At 39.2% G+C, this 25,392-nt stretch overlaps 1 protein-coding gene across 1 annotated transcript; it reads right to left on the reverse strand.

Annotated features, from left to right (window-relative positions):
* Positions 1-311: 311 nt before the first annotated feature.
* LOC123517078 (sarcoplasmic calcium-binding protein-like) lies at positions 312-21,844 on the reverse strand. The gene is made up of 7 exons (XM_045276935.1): positions 21,689-21,844; positions 20,539-20,586; positions 19,876-20,001; positions 7,163-7,330; positions 6,187-6,330; positions 3,760-3,840; positions 312-1,098 (listed from the first exon to the last, which is right to left on the reverse strand). The coding sequence occupies exons 1-7, from the start codon at positions 21,785-21,787 to the stop codon at positions 952-954; spliced, it is 813 nt and encodes a 270-aa protein (XP_045132870.1). The 5' UTR covers positions 21,788-21,844; the 3' UTR covers positions 312-951.
* Positions 21,845-25,392: the final 3,548 nt, after the last annotated feature.

The following is a 25,392-nucleotide window of genomic DNA, read 5'->3' on the forward strand; positions in this document are numbered from 1 at the left end:
CAGGATCAGTAATTAAGATACAACAGGAAATAATGGATTCAAACTTGAAAATATTAGGTTCAAGAAAGAGATAGTGTGGCTAAGGAATGGAACAGACTCAGTAATCAGCAGGTCATTAATGCTGAGCCATTAGAAAGACAAAAAATTAGACAGATTTGTGGTTGGAGACAATAGATGGAAATGGGTAGGTGTGTTTCTTACAGGAACTGCCACATGTAGTGTGATGGCTCTTAGCAGCTTGCCTATTCATGTGTTCTTATCTTCTTAATCTCAGAAAAGGCTTTGGGTCTTGTTTGAGAAAAATCACAATATGCTTTCAGTACTGTTTATTAGAAGTGTATAGCAAACCATACTGTACATTTGTAAGTGTGATTCTGTCTTAATAACTTGTGATAAGCAACCAGAATTTTATGTATAAATTATCTAATTAAATGAAACTTTAGCTACATGATTACATATTTTCCATTAATTTCTATATTCACATATACAATATGTAGGTAGCTTGCACATCATGTATATGTGGTGTAGCAAGTACATATAATGGAATTTTAGATTTTATTTTAGCCTAGCAAAAATAAAGATTAGCCAAATACATACTACACAAACTCTTAGGATCTCTCTTAAAAGGAATAGAAAAATATCTAGACTATTGCGATATCAACAAGCTTGCAATAAAAAAGGTCCTTCATAATACAAGTCAAGATATATGTTTACAGAGTAGAATGCATCAACTTTTTTTTTTTTTTTTTTTTTTTTTTTCCTTTCAGATTATTTGGAAAAACCTCAATACTTTCAGTACTACACCCTGCCTGATCCCTACACAAGCAAGACATTTTGAGCTTAAGATTACATGATTATTTTAGTCATGCAGTGCATACTTGTATACTATCCACAAGAAGGAATGTTTAAATGTAATGGATTCATAAAAACTGGAGATAATGACAGTCAGTCTTAATCAGACAGTGGTCCCCAGAAAAGCTTGCTTGGTCGACTTTCATCCTCAGAGAGGAAGAACTCGCGGCCAAGCTTGATAAACTCCTTCATGGTGAGTCGGCCATCCCCATTCAGGTCAATGGCCGCAAAGGACTGAGCTGCTGCCTGCACAATGACACTCAGTCAGTGTTCCCTTGTTTTGTACCTAACCTACACAACACTTTAACGTTGTGCTGTAAGCCCATAGACTGCTTGTTCATGTAGAATTAAATCTTATTGAATATCATATTCTACTTGGCACATTTTTTTTTTTTTTATTACTCAATTATTAAATCAATTGAGTACTACAAACTTCCCAGACTATTGGAAAAAAATACATGTGTATTCTTTCATCTTTCTTTATAAGAAAGCAGAAAAGGCAAAAAAAAAAAAAGATAATTGAGGCACATTTTTAAGACACAATTGCAAACTTGAATTTCAGTGAATGGATTATTTATGGGCAAGAAATTCCTGTCACCTTAAAATTATAATAATAATAATAAAATCATATTACTTTCCTAACGTGAACCATAACAAGCATTTGACTAGACAAAGTAGCGTACAATCATCAGTACATAATGATTTTCTGACAATGAGTTTTTGTAGTGCAATATAAAATATGTGTAGGTAAACTCCATCATCTGACTTTATGACTTACAAAAACTTTTTTTTTTTTTTTATGCAGGAGGGAATGCTGCCAAGGACAACAAAATGTTAGAAAAAAAAGGCCCATTGAAACTGCAGGTTCCCTAAAAGGTCAAAAGAGTCATCCAAAAGTAAGGGACAAATGTCTCGACACCTCTCTCTTAAAAGAAGTTAAGTTATAGAAAGATAAAAATACAGAAGTAGGTAGGGAGTTCCAGAGTTTACCAGTGAAAGGTATAAATGTTTGAAAGTACTGGTATGAGTGGAACTCCCATAAACATGTGAAGAGTACTCCATACAAGGACATAACTTGTACAGGGTTAGGAGTTGGAGGGGCTAGAAAAACTGGTGGAGATGCCGCAGAACACCTAACTTCATAGAAGCTGTCTTAGCAAGAGATGAGATGTGAAGTTTCCAGTTAAGATTATGAGTAAAGGACAGACTAAAAATATTCAGCATGGAAGAGGGAGACAGTTGAGTGTCATTGAAGAAGAGGAGATAGTTGTCTGGAAGGTTGTGTCGAGTTAATAGATGGAGGAATTGAGTTTTGAGGCATTGAAAACTACTAAGTTTTCTCTGCCCCAATCAGAAATCTTAGAAAGATCAGAAGTCAGGCATTCTGTGGCATCCCTGTGTGATCTGTTGACTTCCTGAAGGGTTGGACGTCTCTGGAAGGATGTGGAAAGATGTAGGGTGGTATCATCAGCGTAGGAGTGGATAGGGCAAGAAGTTTGGTTAAGAAAGTCATTAATGAATAATAGAAAGAGAGTGCATGATAGGACAGAACCCTAAGGAACACCACTGTTAATAGATTCAGGAGAAGAGCAGTGGCCATCTACCACAGCTGCAATAGAACGGTTGGAAAGGAAACTTGAGATAAAGTTGCAGAGAAGGATAGAAACTGTAGGAGGGGAGTTTTGAAATCATAGCTTTGTGCCAGACTCTATCAAAAGCTTTTGATATGTCTAATGCAACAGCAAAAGTTTCACCAAAATCTCTAAAAGAGGATGACCAAGAGTCAGTATAGAAAGCCAGATCACCAGTAAAGCAGCCTTGATAAAAGCCATAGTGGCGATCAGATGGAAGATTGTGAAGTGACAGATGTTTAAGAATCTTCCTATTCAGGATAGTTTAAAAAACTTTAGATAAGCAAAAGATTAAAGTTATAGGATGGTAGTTAGAGGGATTAGAACGGTCATCCTTTTATAGGAACAGGCTGAATGTAGGCAAACTTCCACCAAGAAGGAAAGGTAGAAGTCGATAGGTATAGTTGAAAGAGTTTGGCCAGGCAAGGTGCAAGCACAGAAGCACAGTTTTTTAAAACAATAAGAGGGACCCCATCAGGCCCAAAAGCCTTCCAAGGGTTTAGGCCAGCGAGGGCATGGAAAGCATTATTACAAAGAACTTTAATCGTAGGCATGAAATAGTCAGAGGGAGGAGGAGAGGGAAGAATAGGCCCAGAATCATCCATGGTGGAGTTGTTTGTGAGAAAAGTTCAGCTTTAGAGACAAATGAGATGGCAGTGGTGCCATCAGGATGAAATAAAGGAGGGAAAGATGAAGAAGTAAAGTTGTTGGAGATGTTTTTAGCCAGGTACCAGAAGTCATGAAGGGAGTTGGAGTTTGAAAGTTTCTGACATTTTCTATTTATGAAAGAGTGTTTGGCAAGTTAAAGAAAAAAACCATTTCTTGTGGTATTCCACTCATCATTTCTCTCCATTCTAGTTTTCCACTTCCAATTACTGTACTCATCTTTCTTGTAGTATTCCATCCAGTTTGAAACCTTTTTAAGCTTACCCAGTATATTATAATCAAGGTATATACTAGGTACAGTACATGTTTTTTCCTCAGATGCCCAAGTTTTTTGTATGAATATCATTTTCTCTTGATTGGCTGGCTTTAGATAATTTTAGCAAACACAGCCTCTGTCTAATGAAGTTTCACATTCCATGTGTCCTACCAAAGTCAGATATTGGAGCTTTTAATGTAGTACATATACTATGCATTGAAAATTAACTCCGGTATATAAAAACAAAACTGTTGATTCAGTAGTCAAATACCAGTATGTTTAACTAAAAGAATCTTATTAGCATTATTATAATATCCCAGAATTTTCTGGAGAGCAATAATAATTACAACTTACCTCTTCAGAGAGACCCAGGCAGGCATAGAACATCTTAAATTCTTCAATTGATATTTCACCACTGCCATCTCTGTCAACAGCCTGTGTATGTAGAATTTGTTAACATTATTATAGCATGAATTTTTTGGGTGATGAGTACAGCATCTAAAATCAAGATTTTTTTTTTTTTTTATCCAAATATTAATGGTCAAGTTCAAGACTTCATCAATGGAAGTCTGTCATAAACAGACTGATTACTCTGGTTGGTGTGACCAAGTTGAGATAAAGAATTAAATTGTTGCTTGAAGTTGTGTTATAGTACTATAGAGTGAAAGTAGGTTCGGGATATTTTAGACATGCTCAGTATGTATAGAGTATAATCAGATGAGTGTCTGGCATAAGACTGGTTAAAGTTCAGCATTTAATACAAGTCAAATAAAACCTGCGTTCAGGAATGACAGTAACGATGGATGATACAGCAATTATCCACAACCAAATTAAGTCTTCATTTGTAATAACAATAATAATAGTAGTAGTAGTAATAATAATAATAATAATAATAATAATAATAATAATAATAATAATAATAATACTACTACTACTACTACTACTACTACTACTACTACTACTACTACTAATAATAATAATAATAATAATAATAATAATAATAATGTTTGGTTTGTCAATCTTGCAACCTTATAGTACCTGAAAATTCGCCTGTTAGATATTGATGTAAAACTTACATATTACATCTTAAGTAAACATTAACCCTGGAAAATATCTTAGAATTTGACCTATGGCTTCCAGATGGCGCTGATCAACCTGGTATGCCCGGAATATCACGGTATTCCTTGTGTGTTTATTTTAATCAATTATGAAAAGTTCTCACAGTGCCAAAGAAAAGTAGTGTTGATTGACCGATGTGCTGGTGTATGCTGCAAAGTTACTCCACTATTACTGCTAATAATAATAATGATAATAATAATAATAATAATAATAATAATAATAATAATAATAATAATAACAAGGAGATTAGATTATAGGAAGGCGGCGTAATGTCACAAAAGTTAAGCCAGAGCGCTGTTGGTCCAGTGCTGCCCCTACCCCCCATTACACCCAAAACATTGCCGACCGCCCATTGAAAATACATGGGAACGCCTGAGTTACGCTCCTTATTTTCAGTCTTATGTCCAGGTTTCGTGGCTGCTTACCAAATATGTGACCTTGTTAGACTCGCAATACTCGTGGCATACTGTGCCACGAAGATTTAGACGGTAAATCATACATACAAATGAAATAATACAGTGTTTTCCAGCTTTGGTGGACTTGGGTGAGAGGTGGGAAGCTCTTTGGGGCAAATGTATTACTAAAAAAGGTCATGTACACATGTGAATATAAATGTGCATGTAGATGTAAACATGTACGTATACATGTACATTTAAATGAAGGATAAATAAACTGTATATCAGGTGAAACTTGGCCTGAAGGTGGATTTTTTTTGGTATAACAATTACTTAACAATTACTTAACAAAATTTCTCTCTCTCTCTCTCTCTCTCTCTCTCTCTCTCTCTCTCTCTCTCTCTCTCTCTCTTTAGCTTTGATTTGGAATGATGTTTAATTTCATGTCACTGTGCTTTGGGAAAGTATCAGTCACTGAAATCTTACTTCACTATTTGTTCCTTGTCATGCATTAATGGGGAAAGGTAATATTTTTGCGATAATTTCTCCCAGAAACGTCCTGCTGTATTTCTTTCAACATTGCAGCTATTTTGGACTAACACCGTTAATAACAGGTCTACATGACATATTTAGGAAACTATAATGTGGTTTACATAAGTTACACCATCAGTTCTTTCTTAATTTTCCTCTAGTAATTAAAAAAGAAACCGGCAATTTCCCATTGCTTAACACAGAAGTTGCGATCGTAAGTTCCGCCCACCGCCTCGTAAGCACCGCCCACTGGCTTTTTTTTTTTAGTAGTACAGCAGGATAGACGTGCGGCGTCTTCTTCAGTATAACCTCCTTGACTAATGATAATAATAATAATAATAATAATAATAATAATAATAATAATAATAATAATAATAATAATAATAATAATAATAATAACAATAATGATACAATAATAATAATAATAATAATAATAATAATAATAATAATAAATGTCTGTACATAAATGTCTGCACAAAAATAATAATAAAAAAAATATATAATAATGGAGGAGGAGGTGAAGAGAAGCACAGGTGTAGGGAGAAGCATCAGCAAAACTAGTAGGGAATAAACTCACCTCCCTACACCTGTGTTTCTCTTCACCTCCTCCTCCTCCAACTTGTCTGAATGTCTGAACAATAATAATAATAATAATAATAATAATAATAATAATAATAATAATAATAATAATAATAGTAATAATAGTAATAATAATAATTTCTAGTATTGACTTTACCTTAAAGAAATAAGGAAGAGGTTTTGCAACTCTTTTCCGAAGATCTTTAGAATTAACAACGTGTTCCATTTGCGACAGGAACTGTTCTTGGCCGATGAACACGTAAGGATCTCCTGAAGCACCCCATTCCTCCTCCCACACGTGCTGTGGGATTAAACTTCATAAATGGTCTGTCTGACCTGTAGGGGAATGTTCAGACACTGTAAACTTTTAGAGACTGTGTGTGTGTGTGTGTGTGTGTGTGTGTGTGTGTGTGTGTGTGTGTGTGTGTGTGTGTGTGTGTGTGTATTTACCTAGTTGTAGTTTTACAGGGCCTGGGCTTTATGCTCGTGTGGCCCCGTCTCCATATCTACACTTATCCAATTTTTCTTTAAAACTATGCACACTCGTTGCTGACACCACTTCTTACTCAAACTGTTCCAAGTCTCAACACATCTTTGCGGGAAACTATATTTTTTAACATCTCTCAGACATCTTCCCTTCCTTAGTTTTTTACTCTGCGATCTTGTGCTTCGAATATCTCAGGATCAGTTTCTCATTATCCACTTGATCCATTCCGTTAATCAATTTATAAACTTGTATCAGATCCCCTCTCTCCCTTCTCTGTTCCAGGGTTGGTAGATCCATAGCCTTTAGTCTCTCCTCATATGTCATCCCTTCAAATTCTGGAACCATTCTTGTAGCCATTTGTTGTAGTCTCTCCAACTTCCTACATATTCCATTCTGTGTCTTATTTTAGTACTTATCAATTTCTTCATCATTTCTTTGTTCATGAAGTGAAATGCTAATCCAATATTCCTTAGAAAATTATATGTCTCCCTGAAAATTCTATCAATATGGCTTACCGGTTGATTGTTTTCTTTCATCGTCATTCCAAAGTCCTTTTCCTTTTTTTACTTTCTTGTGTGTGTGTGTGTGTGTGTGTGTGTGTGTGTGTGTGTGTGTGTGTGTGTGTGTGTGTGTGTGTTACACTTACCCTAAGAGCATCGGTAAAGTTCCCGACCTCCTCAGGTGAGAGATGACCCAACTCTGTGAACTTTTTTATAAGAGTTTCAAAGTCATCCCAGGAGACAACCCCGTCTTTGTTGATGTCCAGCACCTCGTGGTGTGTTCGCATCTTCAGCCTCCAAAACGGAGTCTGACCCTGAAAAAAAAAAATAATAATAAATAAAGACATTATTTATTCCATATGACAGATGGCTAAAATGCATATGAGGTCTTTGCAAACACTGTTGCACTCGCTGCCCTGCCAGCTGATGTACCAGCCAGTGACATCAAAAGATGAAATGAGTGAGCGAGTGAATGATGACCGTCTGTCCTGGAAAACATCTGAAGGCTAAATGGTTCACTCATATAAATAATAAGAATTTTGTATAGAACATATCATGATATTTATAGTATGAAACACCACTTGAGAGAATTTCTAGAGTGAATGTCAGTGAAAAACCACACAGATGTTTTGATGGTTTGGTGCCCCATCGTCCCCAACGTACGTTACTGAAGCACCGCTACACATCAGTACGAGTATGCCATTTTAGGCCGGGCGCACATTGAGACACAGGCAACATAGGCAACACATCACAGAGCAGGGCAGAAAACTGTATCTCACTGGTTTAAAACTAAGCATGCATATTGACACACAGGACAGCACAGCACAAATGCAGACCTGTGTCGGCCTGCGCGACACAGTCGTTCGAACGCAGTTTCCTGTGTCACGTGCGGCACAGCAAAAAAAAAAAATAAATAAATAAATAAATAAATAAATAAAATAAATAAATAAATAAATAAATAAATAAATAAAAAAAGACAACAACTCACTCTGTTAGTACTCACAATGTCGTCCACGGAGCAACTCATAGTGTCATACAGCAGTCAAAGAGTGCTGCATGACACTATAAGTAATCCTGATTACATGAGAGGAACGTATAAGGACGACTACTATGGGCTCACATTGCATGCATTCTACAATCAAAAGATGATGAGTATGGGATATTGCTGTGTGAAAATTGCAAATACGACTTGGAGATTAGGTTTTCTGTTGCCATGATGAGCACTACCGCACAGGACGACAGACTGCTTCTCAATGTGCGCACCACATCAATGCTGCCCTGTGCTGTCCTGCCCTGCCCTACCCTGTGTCTACTCTGCTCTGCTCTGCCCTATGTCGCACTGCACGACAGGGCGTGCACACAATCTCTTTACCAATTGTGTTACAATTTCCACAAAGAGGAATCCGTTGTCGTTGTAATACAAAAAGATTTTCGTAAGCACACGGTTAGACTTGAAATTCGCGTGTCTCTCTTGAAAATAGTCAGTTGCTCTACTAAGTCTAAAGGCTTCGTCTGTTAAAACCTCTATGTACCCTACGCCACACAACTCATGGACAGCTAGTTCTGTCTTTTTGTTATTCGTCTTTATTTTCACATCTCGTACTTTCTTTATTAGTATTGATTAATTTATAATTTGGTACATAACACTACAACATGCTATTTACAAACTGCTCAGGATTGATATTATCCTGGGTAATCGAAAAAAAAACAAACTTACGTACACTTTTATCATTATTATTATAATTTTTTTTAATCAGTGGTCCAAGTGAACATTGAATTATTATTAGTCCTTGCTTATTCAATATATTTAAGTTTTGATGATTAAGGAATGCCAGAGGACATTTGACCGGCGGTGCGGTCAGTAAAGGGTATGTGGAAGTGATGGTGGCGGTTGGGTTTAACCAGGTTTAACGTAGTGTTGTGACCTTTATGCCGCAGCCAAGGTAAAGATTCTCTTTACCATGGGTCGGAGTACTACATACTTGACAGTCTAGTCAGACATCGGGAAGAAGCCTTGCAGCCGCAGCCTACTAACAACCTACATTACAAACACTGCCCTTTATCAATACAAAGAATAATTCAGTAGGCATTACAACAATCGTTGGTAAATGAAAAGCTAGAACCCCCTTTCGGAAATAATTGTGACTATAAAACAATAATTAACAAGTCTAGTTGCTTACCACCGTTTGCAATAAGAACTACAGGGCAGAAATAATGGATGACTGTGTGAAAGGAAAGAGGACAGCACCACAGAACCGGTTTCTGCTTAGTAAGATCGCTGCTTACCGGTCCCGGGGCTCGAGGGATGTTCAGGGGGAGGCAGGGGAGAGGGTGGGAGGAGATCCCGTATGATGTGTCGTGTACAAGCCCATGAACTAGACGTAAGGGTGCTGTAACCTGTGTATGCAGTGGGGTAGACTCGCACGAAGGCTTGTGGACCACCAGTTTTAATCAGTGACACCCGTACGATATAATATGGAAAGTGGAAGAGAGATCGCTCTATTTCAAGTCCGGTGGTTGTAAAAGTAGCAGAGAGAGAGAGAGAGAGAGAGAGAGAGAGAGAGAGAGCCATTATGAGTGAAGTGGCAAAGGATGAAAACGTGATGTAGGGGAGCTAAGGACACGCCTCCGCTTTGCTCAAGGTCAGCCATTCCCCAAACAGTCCTCAAGAGGCAAGACAACAACCATCAAACTGACGTCACCACAGAGATACCGTTAAAATTATAGTAATCTCACTAACACTTAGACTACTTTCTTCCTCGGACAGTATACACTAATAATAAGGCCATAGCGAAGACCATCCTCACACAAAAAGAAGACAGGGAAAAGAAACTCAAGAATCTTTAGTTGGCGGACAATGACAGCCCTGGTTGGGTATGATGGTGGTGGCGGTGGTGAGTGGGGACAAGAGACCGAACAGTTTACATCACACAGCTCCGATTCTTCTTGTGGCTTAGCGGTGGTACGGTAGCTCAGATGTCTGTGTGTTGGAATCCAGAAAATTAATATATACTTACAAGTTTCTTTAATAATACTGTACTATATTTTTGGTCAGAATCAAGATACGCATGAAAAAAAAAAAGTGTTGATGTGAGAACCAGGTAGTTACACTGATTTGCTCTCCCACCACGACTCATTTCAAAGGCCACAAAGATAGTTAGCTGAGTTCACAAGAGTATCTTTCCTGTTAATAATGCACAAGTCTTGTTAATTCATCATTAGATCCAAACAATACACCCGGCGTAACTTTTAGTCTTTTGTATGTTGTGGTGTACCTACAGCCAGAGTTTCTGACTACGATGTGTATCATCCTAAGTTTCCATATACATTAGATAGCAAGTATAATCTACATATACTAGATAAAAGATTACTATGATTATGAAAAGTCTTGGAGAATTAAACCATTGAAGAGAGAGAGAGAGAGAGAGAGAGAGAGAGAGAGAGAGAGATTTATGATGACAGGCGTCTTGGTCACGTGGGTTGGATTGTACACGTGCACCCCACCCTCACCACCTTCTATCCCAGAGGAATTGAAGGCCCGGCTGGTGTAGAGAGGGTCGGGGCTCGGAGGAAACAGGAAATGAGAGCGGAAAGACCCCCAATTCATTAAACGAGTTCTTCGTGAACTTACCAGAGGCATTACTCAACAATCGTTTTGATATTAATCTCCTAACCTCTCTCTCTCTCTCTCTCTCTCTCTCTTGCGCCAGAAGTGTATTTAGCAACACTACTGCAACAATGAACCAAGACAATGAACTGCCAGTTGTGCAGCGCAATATTGAAAATTAAATCAGCTGAACATCGTGATGGTACTGTCATTGCCACATCTATGTAACTGAAGTGATGGGCACATCACCTCGAGTGCGGCCTGTAGATCTCTCTCTCTCTCTCTCTCTCTCTCTCTCTCTCTCTCTCTCTCTGAACAAGGATTTTCTTGGCCTGCTTCTTGCACTGTGAAATTTACTCATTCCCACTCGTCAATTGTCAGCTCATCATTCACTGAGACACATCGCTGAATTATGGTAGATGGAGTAAAGACACGCGTACACTATTCACGCTCTATGTTCTGTAAATCTACATGGTACTGAATCTCTCTCTCTCTCTCTCTCTCTCTCTCTCTCTCTCTCTCTCTCTCTCTCTCTCATTAACTGTTTTTATTTACTGAGATATGGTGTGATGTAGACGTAATTTGACTTATTTTGCAAAGAAAATGTTCGATCTTTTATCATATTTTATTGTTATTATTTTTTATCACCATTATTATTCTTACTGTTATTATTATCATCATTATTATTGTTATCATTATCGTTATTATACATCCATTTACTTATTCAATTACTTAGAAATATGCAAATCAGTCAGTATTTTGAAACACCTTGAACTTTCATGAGAAATATCTTTCAAAAGCCACTGAGATAATTAGTCGGGTTCTCATGACTGTATTTCTTCTATTTCTTCTTCTTCCTCTTCCTCTTCTTCTCCACTGTTGATGCAGAATCTTTGCTAAACTGGCACAAGAAAATTCAAACATCCTTGATAAAATGAAAAGTTACCACGAAGCGTTCGGAAATGCAGCTACTGTTTGATTTCTGCCTCTTGTTCTTCAGTAAAGATAACGAGTGGATAAAAGACTTGCTCCAGGCTTTCCTTCTTTTTCAACGGTTCCTATTTGGTGGGTGAAAATAGCGGTATTTTTAGGAGCTTACAATAGCAAAACATTTACCTATTCGTTTCTATGTTGGAAATTTGCTCATTCATCAATAGCAATTGGCTTGTCTATATGAATATATTGGTGGACATTGAGCAGAGAGAGAGAGAGAGAGAGAGAGAGAGAGAGAGAGTAAAAGGTCGTGCTTTATATCAACTCGTTCACGTCATAATGCCACTACGCAGCACAACTCAGGAGAATCAGAGAACGCTTACATTATTATAACAGTACATCGTTCCGTCACGTCCGCCACTCACTACGGATATCCAAGATAACACCGTGAACTCCGGAGCTAGGGAAACTAAAGGGAAGAAAACTAACGAATAAAAAAAAAAAACGTAAAGGAAACTAAAGAAAGGAGAACATATGAAAGAAGAAAAATAAAGAACGAATAGGAAATTCTCGTCTTGAGTGAGCAAATAAACGAAGGAAAAAAAGAAAATAAAAATAAAGAAAAGCTCGTCTGGTGGGAAACAAAGAGGATGAAAAGTGAACGAGCGAAAAATAATAATAAAAAAAATTAATCTTGGGAAATTAAGTAAGAAAAGCAAACGAAGACCAACGAAAAAAGAAAAAAAAGAAAAAAAAAACTCGTCCTGAGAAATCAAGAGGAAGAAAAGGTACAGGAATGAAAACCTAACAACAGCACAAAAAATAAAGGAAAAAAAAATGGCGGACTAAGAAAACAAAAATGTAAACGAAACAAAATTTACAACAAAAAAAAAAAAAAAAAAAAGAAGCATTCCTCTTACCTCATCATCTCCTCTTCCCTCTTAGCAATCAGTAACGCTCCACGGCGGACCCACTTACTAGAGAGAGAGAAAAAAAAAAACGTGTTCTTGATGCGCGGGTGTATGTGGCAAGTACCTGGTAACAGACACAGCCGCAAGAAGCTACTGTACTGTTATTTCGGAAGGAGTATGTCGAATCTAAAGACTAGTATTACATCTTGTCAGCGTGCCTCTAAGGAATTCGTTTATCATAATTTTGTACCTTTTTAGTTGTATACTACCTAGAGTGGGATAAACTCCACATCTCTTATTGAATATTTCAGACAAAAAAACAGGTAAACAAATGATTTCTCTACATGTAATATGAGTTTTTTTTTTTTTTTTTTTTTTTTGTGGCGTTCCTAAATCACAACAGATAAAATACAAAAGTTCTAATGACTAGGATTATATTTGCCTGCGTGTTCAAAAAAGATTCAGGAACACGGATATCATAATTTGTGGTATTCTTTACTGCTAAATTGTTACTCGAGACAAACTACATGATATTTTATAGAATATTTCGTATCACACAAAAACACGCTTGCAAATTATCTCTGCATATTGACTCTGTTATCATCAAAGAAATATGAGGCTTCTCGTATATAATTCATGGCAAATCAAATGTAGGTATTATTTAAGATAAGAAGAGACGAAATATTGTTATTTGTGAACATATCTTAATCCTCAAAATCAGTGGTTGATATTGATTACGAAAAATTTAATTTATCAGATCCTGCGCTTCACCGATAGTAGATGCTTGTCGTGTATGTTTACGCTGCTGCCACTGAACTGGATTGGTGCAGGCCTGGATCAGCGTGCAAGAGGGAGCTGAGAAGCTTGCTGTCCTTAATGGAAGAGCAGAATTCACCCTTCCAATGCAACGCGAGACGCCTGTACAGGTGTGCGTGGACAGGCGGCATGGACCACAACGCAGTTCAACCAGCTGACCTTCACTTTTCCTTCGCCGCGAGTCCCGACTGCTTAGTAGTTACAGTTATCAGCTGGTAGATGTCAGATGCGATAGTAACTACACGTACTATATTCTCTTATAAGTGTGTGTGTGTGTGTGTGTGTGTGTGTGTGTGTGTGTGTGTGTGTGTGTGTGTGTGTGTGTGTGTGTGTGTGTGTGTGTGTGTGTGTTGGTCCGGACAATGGGTAGGCGGTGTGCGTACATAAAAGGCTCCTCCAAGGCCTAAATGGAAGACAGTATTAGGATGCTGTACCGCAGGGCCGTGTTTATTTGGTTGTATTGACACGTTCTTCTCTTCCCCATTTCCCTATGGTATGTATGAGAGGCAGATAATTTACGCATGGTATAAAGAAAAATAAATGAGTGAATGAATGAATGAATGAATGAATGAATGAATAAATGAATCAATCAATCAAATACATAATCTAACTGTTTTCAGGTGTGTTAACTAAAGATAAAAAATACTGACGTTCCTTTGAGAATATTTGAGCGTGGTGCTCCCGTGATTGCTTGACAGTGGAATTAAGATAGGTCATATAGGATTAGTATATTCATCAGTGATCTACGCTGCAAATTTGTTCCTTACGTCTCAGTATTTTTCAAAATGCAAAACAAATAATAATACATCCAAAAGGGAAGCTATCGCCAGCACACCACAGCTTCGTGTCAGGCAGAGGGCCACTGTGCGTTGTACAATATGAGCGCATTTCAAAACCTTTGCCGACGCGCTCACGGTGCTTCCTTTCTATTTACCTCGTTATGCACTACAGCTCTTCTGTCAGGAAAAAGGCACTGTGTACATTGGGTGTTATTTTCAAATGCAGCAAGTGATAACATGAAGCTTCAGTTGTGTCTGTACTTCCTTGCCCTGTGGCTGAAGAGAAAAGTACTGCTCATTTGCCCTCATTGCCTCATCACCCTGACACGTGGCCTGCTTGCTTGCTTGTTTGTTTCCTCGCATGTTTTGCTTCGCGTGCCGTGTTCAAGGCTGGATTTACTGCATTCCTCTAGTTGCCAGTACATTTGGAGAGAAGGTCACCAAATGTTTCTTTTTTCACCATTTCGTTAGTCTCCAATTGGTTATGCATCTATATATCCATCCATCCATCTCTTCTCTCTCTCTCTCTCTCTCTCTCTCTCTCTCTCTCTCTCTCTCTCTCTCTCTCTCTCTCTCGTCTTGAGTTACTTGACGCGATGGAGAGCGACAAGGTATCGTTAAGTGCGAGTTATATATTTAGAATCATTATCACTGAACTTGAAGCCTAAGCAATCACCTCTTGAGAAGAGATAGAAGGTAACATCAAGCATATCGCAAGTTCCATCACTCCCGCAACATCTCCATACATCATCAGGCAGGGCGTGGCGGTAACAAGCTCTTGTCTCTCCCACGCCAGCCACACAGCTAGCCGCCCACCACAGGTCTTCTCCTTTATAGACATGTTTCTGGCTCACACTCACACACACACACACACACACACACAGAGAGAGAGAGAGAGAGAGAGAGAGAGAGAGAGAGAGAGAGAGAGAGAGAGAGAGAGAGAGAGAGAGAGAGAGAGAGAGATTGATCACTTCATGAATTTAACGTCCTTTTATAAATGTTAAAGAAGAGAAAATTTTTGACCCTCCAAAAAAGAAAGCTAAAGACAGCAACTATCATATTGTGACGTTAATTCTGCCAAGGTCACTTAAAAGATACACTCAGAATTATTGATGTGATACTAGAGAAAAATATGAGCGAAGTAAAGAGTCCTTCACTGATGTTGAATGCTTCGTGTCAAGATCACCTCAAACTCTCTTGCTTGACTCTTGTTGTTGTTGTTGCTGTTGTCGTTGGTGGTGGTGGTGGTAGTGGTGGTTCATTGTAGTCGTCGATATTGTTCTTGTTGTTTTTGTGAGTGTTATTGCTTTGTCATTGTTGCTTTGTTGTTGTTGTTGTCGTCCCTGTTGTTGGTGGTGTTGCTTTGTTGTCGTTGTCGTCATTGTTGTTGTTGTTGTTGTTGTTACTGTTGTTGTTGTTGCTGCTGCTGCTGTCTTCGCTGTCGTCGTCGTGGTTGTTGCTGTATATATTCTACTTTTATTTTCTATGACAGTGACGGTAGCGATCATGATCCTGCTTTTTATCTTTTTATTTTTATTTTTATTTTTGGCTCATATTTTATTGTTATTCATTATATCATTATTCTTATATCTCACCGCGGTAGTCGGAGCAATTCTTTGTTATTGGTCTGACCGTCGCCTCCTCAATACAGCGGCCTTGCTTTTCTCGCCGCTACCATCACCAGCGCTGGCGCCACCGCCGCCACATACTATCCATGTTGTTGTTCCGACATCCAGTTTCATTCCTTGTGCTCTAGCCATTGTTTTATAATGTTTGGTGAATGAATAACAAGACTGTAGTGAGTATGAGCAGTAGCATAATTATGTATACATAAAAAAAGACTTCCCTTGTGTTTCTACAAATCTTCATGGCAGGTAATGTGTCTGCAATAATTCGCTTGTCTTCTCTCCGATGCAGTTTATAATTAATGCACTTTTTTCTGTCACCTGTCTGGAAGAATTTGTGCCGAGAAAAAGTAATAGTCCAAGTATGACAAGCCAGCGTTTGGCAGACTGGGGTCAAAGACATGCAAGTTTCTCCCAGGTGACTCCACTGCCTGCCTACGTGCAGCCCGGCAGGTGTGGGTGAAAAGGAAAGATTACCACACCGGGGTAGGGCACGACAGAAACGGGGCGGACCCGTGAGGGAAGCTGACCCTGCGGGAACACAGCATTACATGGGTATTCCTGCTTTCACTTTGATTCGCTAACACACACACACACACACACACACACACACACACACACACACACACACACACATACACACACACACGTGCATGCCAGCATGAGATTGATTTGTCGGCCCGAGCGGACCACCGCTAAACTGTTAAATTAACCATTTCCTTTCAATACCGTGACAAAGAGATTTTGTTGTTAGATACCATTCCAATTAAATGGAAGCTCAGAATTCACCAAGACACAGTAAATAAAGTAAAGGCCCACAGATAAAATCATTTAGTTCTGGTTCAGCAAACACAAGAGGCAAGCCACGGGAAGAACTCGCCGAATTATAACGGCAGCTACACACAGCGCGACACAGGTCATTAAGTTTGTAGCTGGGGAACCTCACACTCGCATGCAGGTCATCACAGCCGCCTGGTATCATGTGTTTATATTTAGAACCAAGTGGACTGTAAAGCGTTGTGATATGGAGTGCATGAGATCATGTTTTGCAATACCACATTCTGATAGCAGAGAAGCAGCAAGGCAGCGTTCCTCTGTTCATATGTTTTATGTGACGAGTAAGTCAATGATCGTTTTTCCTTTTCATATCGCACTTTTGATATATACGTGGAGAGCAGACAAAGGAATAAAGTTCAGTGGTGAGGAGGTAATGGGGGATGGATGCAGTGGGTGTGATTTGATGATACGAGTACAGCTTGTGCATTGTGTGTTGCTGATAATGGTAAAAGTATTTATAACATAACAAGTAACTTAATAATGTTTAGTCTAATTCAATCATCAGCGAGGTGTATCATTCTAGAATCTGTTGCAATTTACATTACACCAAAAGAACACAACTGATTAAGAACATTCGGGTATTTACATGGAACCAGTGGGTCTACGTACACGTAGCAGTCCCTAATTATATCTCACAGCTCCCTAACGATGAATAAGTAGGGAGACAGCAAGACATAAGATACGAGAAATGACGTCAAAATTTCCCCAGTCAATCAGACACATGACTGACGTGAACTTAATTTATTCCACCCAGTGACCCCAATGTGTGCATCCTTCACTCCTCACACTCCACCCCGCTCTCACTCTTCTGCTTTGCCTCACGACCAAATTAAATATTTAACTCTCTCTCTCTCTCTCTCTCTCTCTCTCTCTCTCTCTCTCTCTCTCTCACACACACACACACACACACACACACACACACACACACACACATACACACACACACCGCGTAGTGTAGTGGTTAGCACGCTCAACTCACAATCGAGAGGGCCGGGTTCGAGTCCTGGCGCGGCGAGGCAAATGGGCGTGGCTCTTAATGTGTAGGCCCTGTTCACCTAGCAGTAAATAGGTACGGGATGTAACTCGAGGGGTTGTGGCCTCGCTTTCCCGGTGTGTGTTGTGTGTGATGTGATCTCAGTCCTATCCGAAGATCGGTCTATGAGCTCTGAGGTCGCTCCGTAATGGGAAAGTCTGGCTGGGTGACCAGCAGACGACCGTGGTGAATTACACACACACACACACACACACACACACACACACACACACACACACACACACACACACACACGTGCATATATATATATATATATATATATATATATATATATATATATATATATATATATATATATATACACACAACGCACATTTAAGCGAATGATGGCAAACAGAGGAAATTCAGGCTGCCATGATAAGCCTCACGTAGGCCAGCGACCCTACGGTGTGTCCTTCCTCCACCCCTCCAGCTCACCCTCACCTCATCCTTCCTCCCGCCCCTTCCCAACACCTCTAAGAACATCGCTTTCACACGCCTCCCTTCCATGTCCCACGTAATGCTGTGTGTCAAAAAGCTGCGGCTTCACAACGCTGCCTGGCCCTTCTGCCTGATTCCTGCCAGCGTGCTGCCAGTATGTGATGCACCATGACCCCTGTGACGGTTTTTTGAGTGATGGTGAGCGGAGAAGGCATGTTTGCTGTGGACCCAAGGATTACTCGTATTTTCGCCATACCTAACAAAGGAGAAAGTGCGAGTGAGGAAAATATATGGCGGACCAGCAACGTTACGTTAAAACATCGAAAAGCATAATTCCAAAACTTTAATTCGGTTCCATTCGGTTCCTTGTATATATATATATATATATATATATATATATATATATATATATATATATATATATATATATATATATATATATATATATATATATATATATATATATATATATATATATATATATATATATATATATATATATAGTGGAAACGTATGCAGCTCTTTAGTTGCTGCGAAAGATAATAAAATTTGGAAAAGTTTTCTTAGAAAATTGTTATATATAACAGACACTTGAATAACATTTCTTGAGTAAACGCAAATCTTTGATGCAGAAAAAAAGAAAAAAAAACTGCATGCAGTCGTGACAAGCAACCAATGAGATGGCACACATTATAACCATGTATACAGTATACTTCTTAGCAGGAAAAAGTTAACAGAAAACTAAAATCAAGAGTGAGATCTTGCTTTCAATATAAGCATGATGTGTGTGTGTGTGTGTGTGTGTGTGTGTGTGTGTGTGTGTAAATCACCACCACGGTTGTCTGTTGGTCACCCAGCCAGCCTTCCCGACTACGGAGCGAGCTCAGAGCTCATAGACCGATCTTCGGATAGGACTGAGACCACAATACACTCTCCACACCGGGAAAGCGAGGCCACAACCCCTCGAGTTACATCCCGTACCTATTTGCTGCTAGGTGAACAGGGGCTACACATTAAGAGGCTTGCCCATTTGCCTCGCCGCTTTTCCGGGACTCGAACCCAGACCCTCTCGGTTGTAAGCCGAGTGTGCTAACCACTACACTACGCGGTGTGTGTGTGTGTGTGTCTGTGTGTGTGTGTGGCAGACGCATCCACCAGAAACTCTTGAAAGGCATCCTTAATTTACCTAGACCCTTAACATATGACGGAACACTACGTATCCTCTGTCACTTTCAGCAACATGACCCCAATGAACTCGAAGGGCAGATACGAAGTAAAATCTTTTATCAACCAGATGTATGCACAGTATATACCGCAAGGCACGCAGGCGCCAAGTGTGAGCATTGCCTTTACCTGAGAGGATAACTTCTTAATCAGCGTTAGGGTTCCGGTGTGCGTGAGTCAGAACATGTAATTCTATTAATTTCATATTATATCTTTTCATTTCATGTATTCATACTATTTTATTATTATTACTATTACTTTTTTCTTCTTCTATGCTGGAGATAGCCAAAGTTTATCCGCCACAGTATTCTTTGACTCAGCGTCTTCTCTCTGTTTGTTTAGCCAAGGTACAATTGCAGAACCCGACACTTGAGTGGGCAACAAGTACAGGAAAACACACGTAAAGAGAGAGAGAGAGAGAGAGAGAGAGAGAGAGAGAGAGAGAGAGAGAGAGAGAGAGAGAGAGAGAGAGAGAGCTGACAGGAGGCATACATGACGATACCAATGATAAGCAGAAATTAAGATGGTGATGTGAACGATGATGATAATGATGATGTTGATGATGACGATGATGATGATGATGATGATGATGATGATGATGATAAAGGTTATTTCCATGAATCATAAAAAATCAGCATGTTTGCTCTACTCACGTGCTTCCCTCGCTTGCCGGAGCCTGAGCCTCGATCCGAGTCTGATGAATCAGAGGAGGAGGCAGCTCTGCGTTGCGCCCTCGCCCTCTTGCTGTAGTAACACACAGCCCCCGCCTGTCCATGGATCTATCGTAGACACAAAATATACACTCACTTTCCCTCCTGTATATATCGATATCCAGGGCCAAACATGAAGAGCAAGGGGTGAAAGTTACTCAAGCTTGTGAAAAAGTAGTATCAAATTTGGTATTTATAGTATTCTATATTACCGTACATACACTGAACAATGTCGATACTTTTTAAGACATAGTATGCGTGCCCTGTCACACGATAGATCATATACTAATTAATGTATTTTAATAAATTTATATCTTTGTAAGTCGTTGTTTTTCATCATCATTGAGTAAGACCAAGCTTTCTTAATGGGAAGTTTTCAGTAATGAAAACTATACTAAGACAAGTATGAACTGTCAACATCTCTCTCTCTCTCTCTCTCTCTCTCTGATACTTTATCAAAATTACAGCCCACCACACGTACTCCAGTCTAATCCTGTCAAGATCACGTTGTAAATCAATGACCAGAACTTCACGTGATCGGATCATCTATGCTATGACACAGGCTTGCACACTATGGTAATAGATAAACATCTCTGACTGACTCACCTGGAAAGGAGCAACGCACGCCGCTGGCTGTATCGTCGACCCGTTAACCTGAAAAGAGATTAACTTGAGAGACCACATTTTGTTAATAATTATCACACTGGATATTTATTACTGTAACATGATATTAGTGAATGTTATCACTGAAGTTGAAGCAATGAAGTTCGATGGGTGGGACACCACACCCTCGACCCACCTCATGACGCCCCTGCTATGTCCCACGCCCAAACAAAGCAAGAAACGAGATCAACAAATGTAACATCGTAAGTTTCGCAGCACTGAAGTTAAAACTGTTTGCTTCACGAAATTTGTTGCTGAGCGCGTCATATCAATAACAAACACTAAAGAAACGTGTGTGTGTGTGTGTGTGTGTGTGTATGGTTAGCCATGGTAACAGAACCCATATGATGTGGCACATATGTGAACATAAGTACGTATTCGCGACTTGACTATATCTTTTTTCACAACTCCTTCATTACTTGTTATTCAACAGTGACAACGTGCTGCTCCATACTAGTGGGCAAGGAAGCCTTATAAATCCCTACAGGGTAGTGGTAGAGTGTCCTTGTCGCACAACCATGAGAGAGGGCAACGAACCAGTGGGTGAGACACGTTGGCGGCCCCACATAGCACCCAGTGACGATGAAAATGATGACCTTACATATATATTTTTTTTTTACCAATTTGATGTCATTATCTAGTTTTCTGGTACGTACAAGAACACAGCTCATTGAAAAAAATACTGTTCACTTACTGCATGAACTTATTAATTAAAAGATCATTAAGTACTGTACTATCAAAACTATGACGGAGGAAGAGTTCATCACACAGTATTGCTGCGAGGGGTGAGAGCAACGTTACCACGCTGCAACTAGCGTTCACCACTGTCCTTTCTGAGGGGCTGGCTGGCTTAGTTGGTTATTAGTACTTATGCTCATGTCCACAGCTTGAGGAAGTGAACATTAGGGCTGAGTTACACTTATTTTATCTTGTGTCATTAAATATATGATTTATATTGCGAATTAACAAACACCAACGGTTTCTTTATGGTTCTTATAGTGGATAGCAAACCGAAATATTCTGCAAATTGTTCATTTTAGAATCATAAGATACAGTCAGAAATTGTTGATAGTGTATTATCCATGACGTGTACCTTGGTAACACCACCTGCTCGAGTAACCGCAGGAACCAGCGTCCTCTGCAGAGCATGTCGCGTTCTCAGAGCCGCAACAACACAGCGCGAAAACGACATTGTTGATGCCTCACAACCACACACTGTACTGAGGCTCGCAGGCGGCAGCAGTGGGGACTGGGGGACCCGCCAGCGCCAAGCCCACCACCTATTCCGGCTCACCACCCCCCCTATACGGAACGTGCAGGAGGATCTGGGAGGCTTGAGGTGTCGAGGTTTTGTTTGCCCTCTATAGTGTGAGTGTGCATATGTGTTGAGGTTTTAACGTTGGTAAAAGAGTCAGGCAGATGTTGGTTCATGGTGCTCTGACATCAATGGTGATGTGATAAAAAGGAACTCTTGATGTTGTAGCTGAAGGTTGCCAGAGGGAACTTTCGGTGTGGATTTGTGTTGATATTCCTGCGAGCTGTTGCTCTGGCATATTATACGGTACTAACCTTTTACAAGAGTGTCATTACAGTTTGTGACACAGAAGGCAATCACAGTATAACAGACTAGTCGGTGTCTCTAGTGCTAAGTAAACTCACTAATGCTGTGAGCCCATGACAACCTTCATCAAATGGTCAAACTCTCGCCACAAAGGAACGTACTGGAGACCCCCGGCTTCAGCGGACGCCGAGGCAGGAGGTGCACGGACCACGATGCTGGTGGCTGGCGCATCCTTCGCCTAGCGACAGACGTCCTGCCTCGCCACTTTAGAAAATATAGGATTAATTCCTTTTACTTTGTTGCCTTCACAAGAAAGCGTGGCCTTTTGACTGGTTAAAGTAACATGTTGATATATATATATATATATATATATATATATATATATATATATATATATATATATATATATATATATATATATATATATATATATATATTTTTTTTTTTTTTTTTTTTTTTTTTTTTCTAATCAGACACGTGAACTACAGAAGATGAGAGAATCTAGTATGACTGGAACAGCTACGTAGCATCTGGCAATCTTCTCGCCACATCAAGTATGCTGTCGCCCTCTCTGTCGGTAACTTGTTTTTATTCCTGCCATTTATTCTATATATATTGCGCTTACATTTTTTTTCTAGCAGACCAAATTCTGCGTGGTTACACTCAAACAAATTAGAGAAAAGAGTTTATCCATTAAAGGCTGAACTCATGACAAGTTTATCATAAGGCCTGCTATCGCAACACTTGACAGACATCTCTACCATATGCAATATAACTCACCATGAAATTAATGAAGAAAATCCGAATGAAAACATAGTAGTTAGGGAATGAGAAACAAAACAACACTATATATGTGTCTCTATCTTGATTGAACAACCAAACCTGTCTGAAGGAAATAGGTAGGAGGAATGCGACGTCAGATTATAAGGCCGAAACTATGACATCAAAGAACAGAAATTAATACGTGATCATATACTGTAGTGCTAAAAGTGTCTATCACAATGACTACGGTGAATAGTATAAACACTATAATGTTTGCTTAGTTGTTAAATCCATGAAGGACAACTAATGCCTTTATTCCTCTGTAAAAGGAAGCACATATACAAACAACTCTGCACGCGCTCGCCTGTGTGTGTGTGTGTGTGTGTGTGTGTGTGTGTGTGTGTGTGTGTGAAGATCATCAAGTTTTATCAGATGTAGCCAGAGTTATGCGTTGCGGCACCAAGTTACGACTCTGCAGCATCATGACTTTCGAAATCGCACAGTCGAAAGTCGCAAACGTTTGAAAAGTAGTACTAAGCAAAATCGCACCGTCCACTTTCCCGCGACTTTTGCCGCAACTTTGATCAGGAACGAAGCGACTTTTTAAAATTTTATTATTATTATCTTTTTTTTCCAAGAAATTGCCGCGGCTGTAGAAGATGGACCAGGAGGACATGAAGAAGGAGGAGGAGGACCTGTAGAGATTAGTCTAGCTTTAGGCTGTGTTTTATCTAAAAAAAATAAAAGAAAATAATGAATGTGTTTGTCTACCTTATAAAAGTTTTTTTTTTCTGTTATTACGCTAAAGGTTACCTTGTAATTTAGCGGAGTCGCACAGGGAAAACGTGGCAGTCGCAAAGTCGCAAGTCGCACTGGGGGCTAAGAATAGTCTTAGTCACACTAGATCCAGTGGCGAAGTCGCAAAATCAAAGTAGCATCTGAAAAAAATAAGTTACACACAGATCTAGATGTTGCAATATATATATATATATATATATATATATATATATATATATATATATATATATATATATATATATATATATATATATTCTTTTTTTCCAGTTTTAAATCTTGAGTGAAGCATGTATGTCCATGCAGTTTTGTGTGAAGAAAAAGAGTTGTGTTTAGAGGGCAGGCTGTGACTCCCCCCCTTGTGTTGCGTGACAAAAAGGGAAACGTTCAGTGAGGTCACAGCTGGCTTTAATGATAAGTTCATAGCACCCCATGAACCAGTGCTATTACACCTCACTGGGAGTAATTAGCGTTTCGGCAGGTGTCTACTGCCTCCTCATATATATATATATATATATATATATATATATATATATATATATATATATATATATATATATATATATATATATACACTAATTTATTTATTTATCTATTTGATTATATATTCATTGCCAGCAAAATATTTGAAGTTCCATCCCTGAATTAATGCGACAGATTGAAAACGTTCAACCTTTTTTCACAGGGGAGAAGAGGTATTTCATTTTATACATCTGCAAAATCTTAATTAGTAACACAGAAATCAACCCTAACATAAATAACTTTCTACATCCGTCAACGACTGGGTCGACTATGTCAAAGAGAAGGCACACATCAGAGCAGCCACCTGAGGTACGACGATCAAAGAAAATGAATGAGATGTCATTGCAACAAGAGACTCAAGTCTCTTCAACTGTGCCTATACATCGGCGCTATACTCAAATAAAGCTCCTCTGGAATACTTTAAGATCCAAGTGGATAAGTTTCTCCGGGAAATATCAGTGCAATCTAAGTTGCTCCACAACCACCTACGTGCCACGAGCAACACGCTGATGCTGAGACGGGTAAGCGGGACGTACTAAAGGTGTGCCCACGAGCACCAGGCTATACTGAGTGTCTTCAGCTACTCTCCATAAGTCCCATAGGATAGAGACTGAAAAAAAAAAAAAAAATAGAGTAGAGGTATTAATGAGACAAAATGGCTTTCATTCCACACTGTCTAAAAGAGCGTCATGAATGGAACCCACCATGCATGCGAAGTCTGCCTATAATTCATCCTTGGCATGGTGAGTTTTGTACAGTTAGCATTTGGAATTGAGAGAAAAATTGTCGAGGACGACTTAAAACGTCTGACTTCATTGAAGTTGCCTCAGATACAAAATATTATGTAAAGTTTCTAGTTTGGATTATAAGTAATCTAAAATGTAGATGAGGGGCACAGACGCACATGATGAGTATCATTGAGGAAGCGTGGATAGTTAGCTGGAAAGTTGTATTAAGTTGACAGAAAAAGAATTAAAGTTTTTTGAAGCATTGAAGAATACTAAATTTGTTCTGCCACAGTCAGCAATTTTAGAGAGATCAGAAGTCAGGGGTTCTGTGGCTTTCCTGTGTGTTTCTAGCAGCGTATAAGTTGTTTACTCTGTACGGTTGGACGGCTGTGAGAAGACGTGCATGGAAAAATTCAGGGTGATATCGTC

The sequence above is a fragment of the Portunus trituberculatus genome, chromosome 41 (genome assembly GCF_017591435.1).
Source record: "Portunus trituberculatus isolate SZX2019 chromosome 41, ASM1759143v1, whole genome shotgun sequence".
Classification (NCBI taxonomy): Eukaryota; Metazoa; Arthropoda; class Malacostraca; order Decapoda; family Portunidae; genus Portunus; species Portunus trituberculatus.

What these genes read in the sequence shown, in the direction of transcription:
- LOC123517078 (XM_045276935.1), bottom strand. Translation starts at nt 21,787, where the DNA reads ATGTCGTTTTCGCGCTGTGTTGTTGCGGCTCTGAGAACGCGACATGCT. An exon ending in GAGCAGGTGGTGTTACCAAG is followed by an intron (nt 20,587 to 21,688) that starts GTACACGTCATG and finishes ATCTCTTTTCAG; the next exon opens with GTTAACGGGTCGACGATACA. An exon ending in CCGGCAAGCGAGGGAAGCAC is followed by an intron (nt 7,331 to 19,875) that starts GTGAGTAGAGCA and finishes TTTTTTTTTCAG; the next exon opens with GGTCAGACTCCGTTTTGGAG.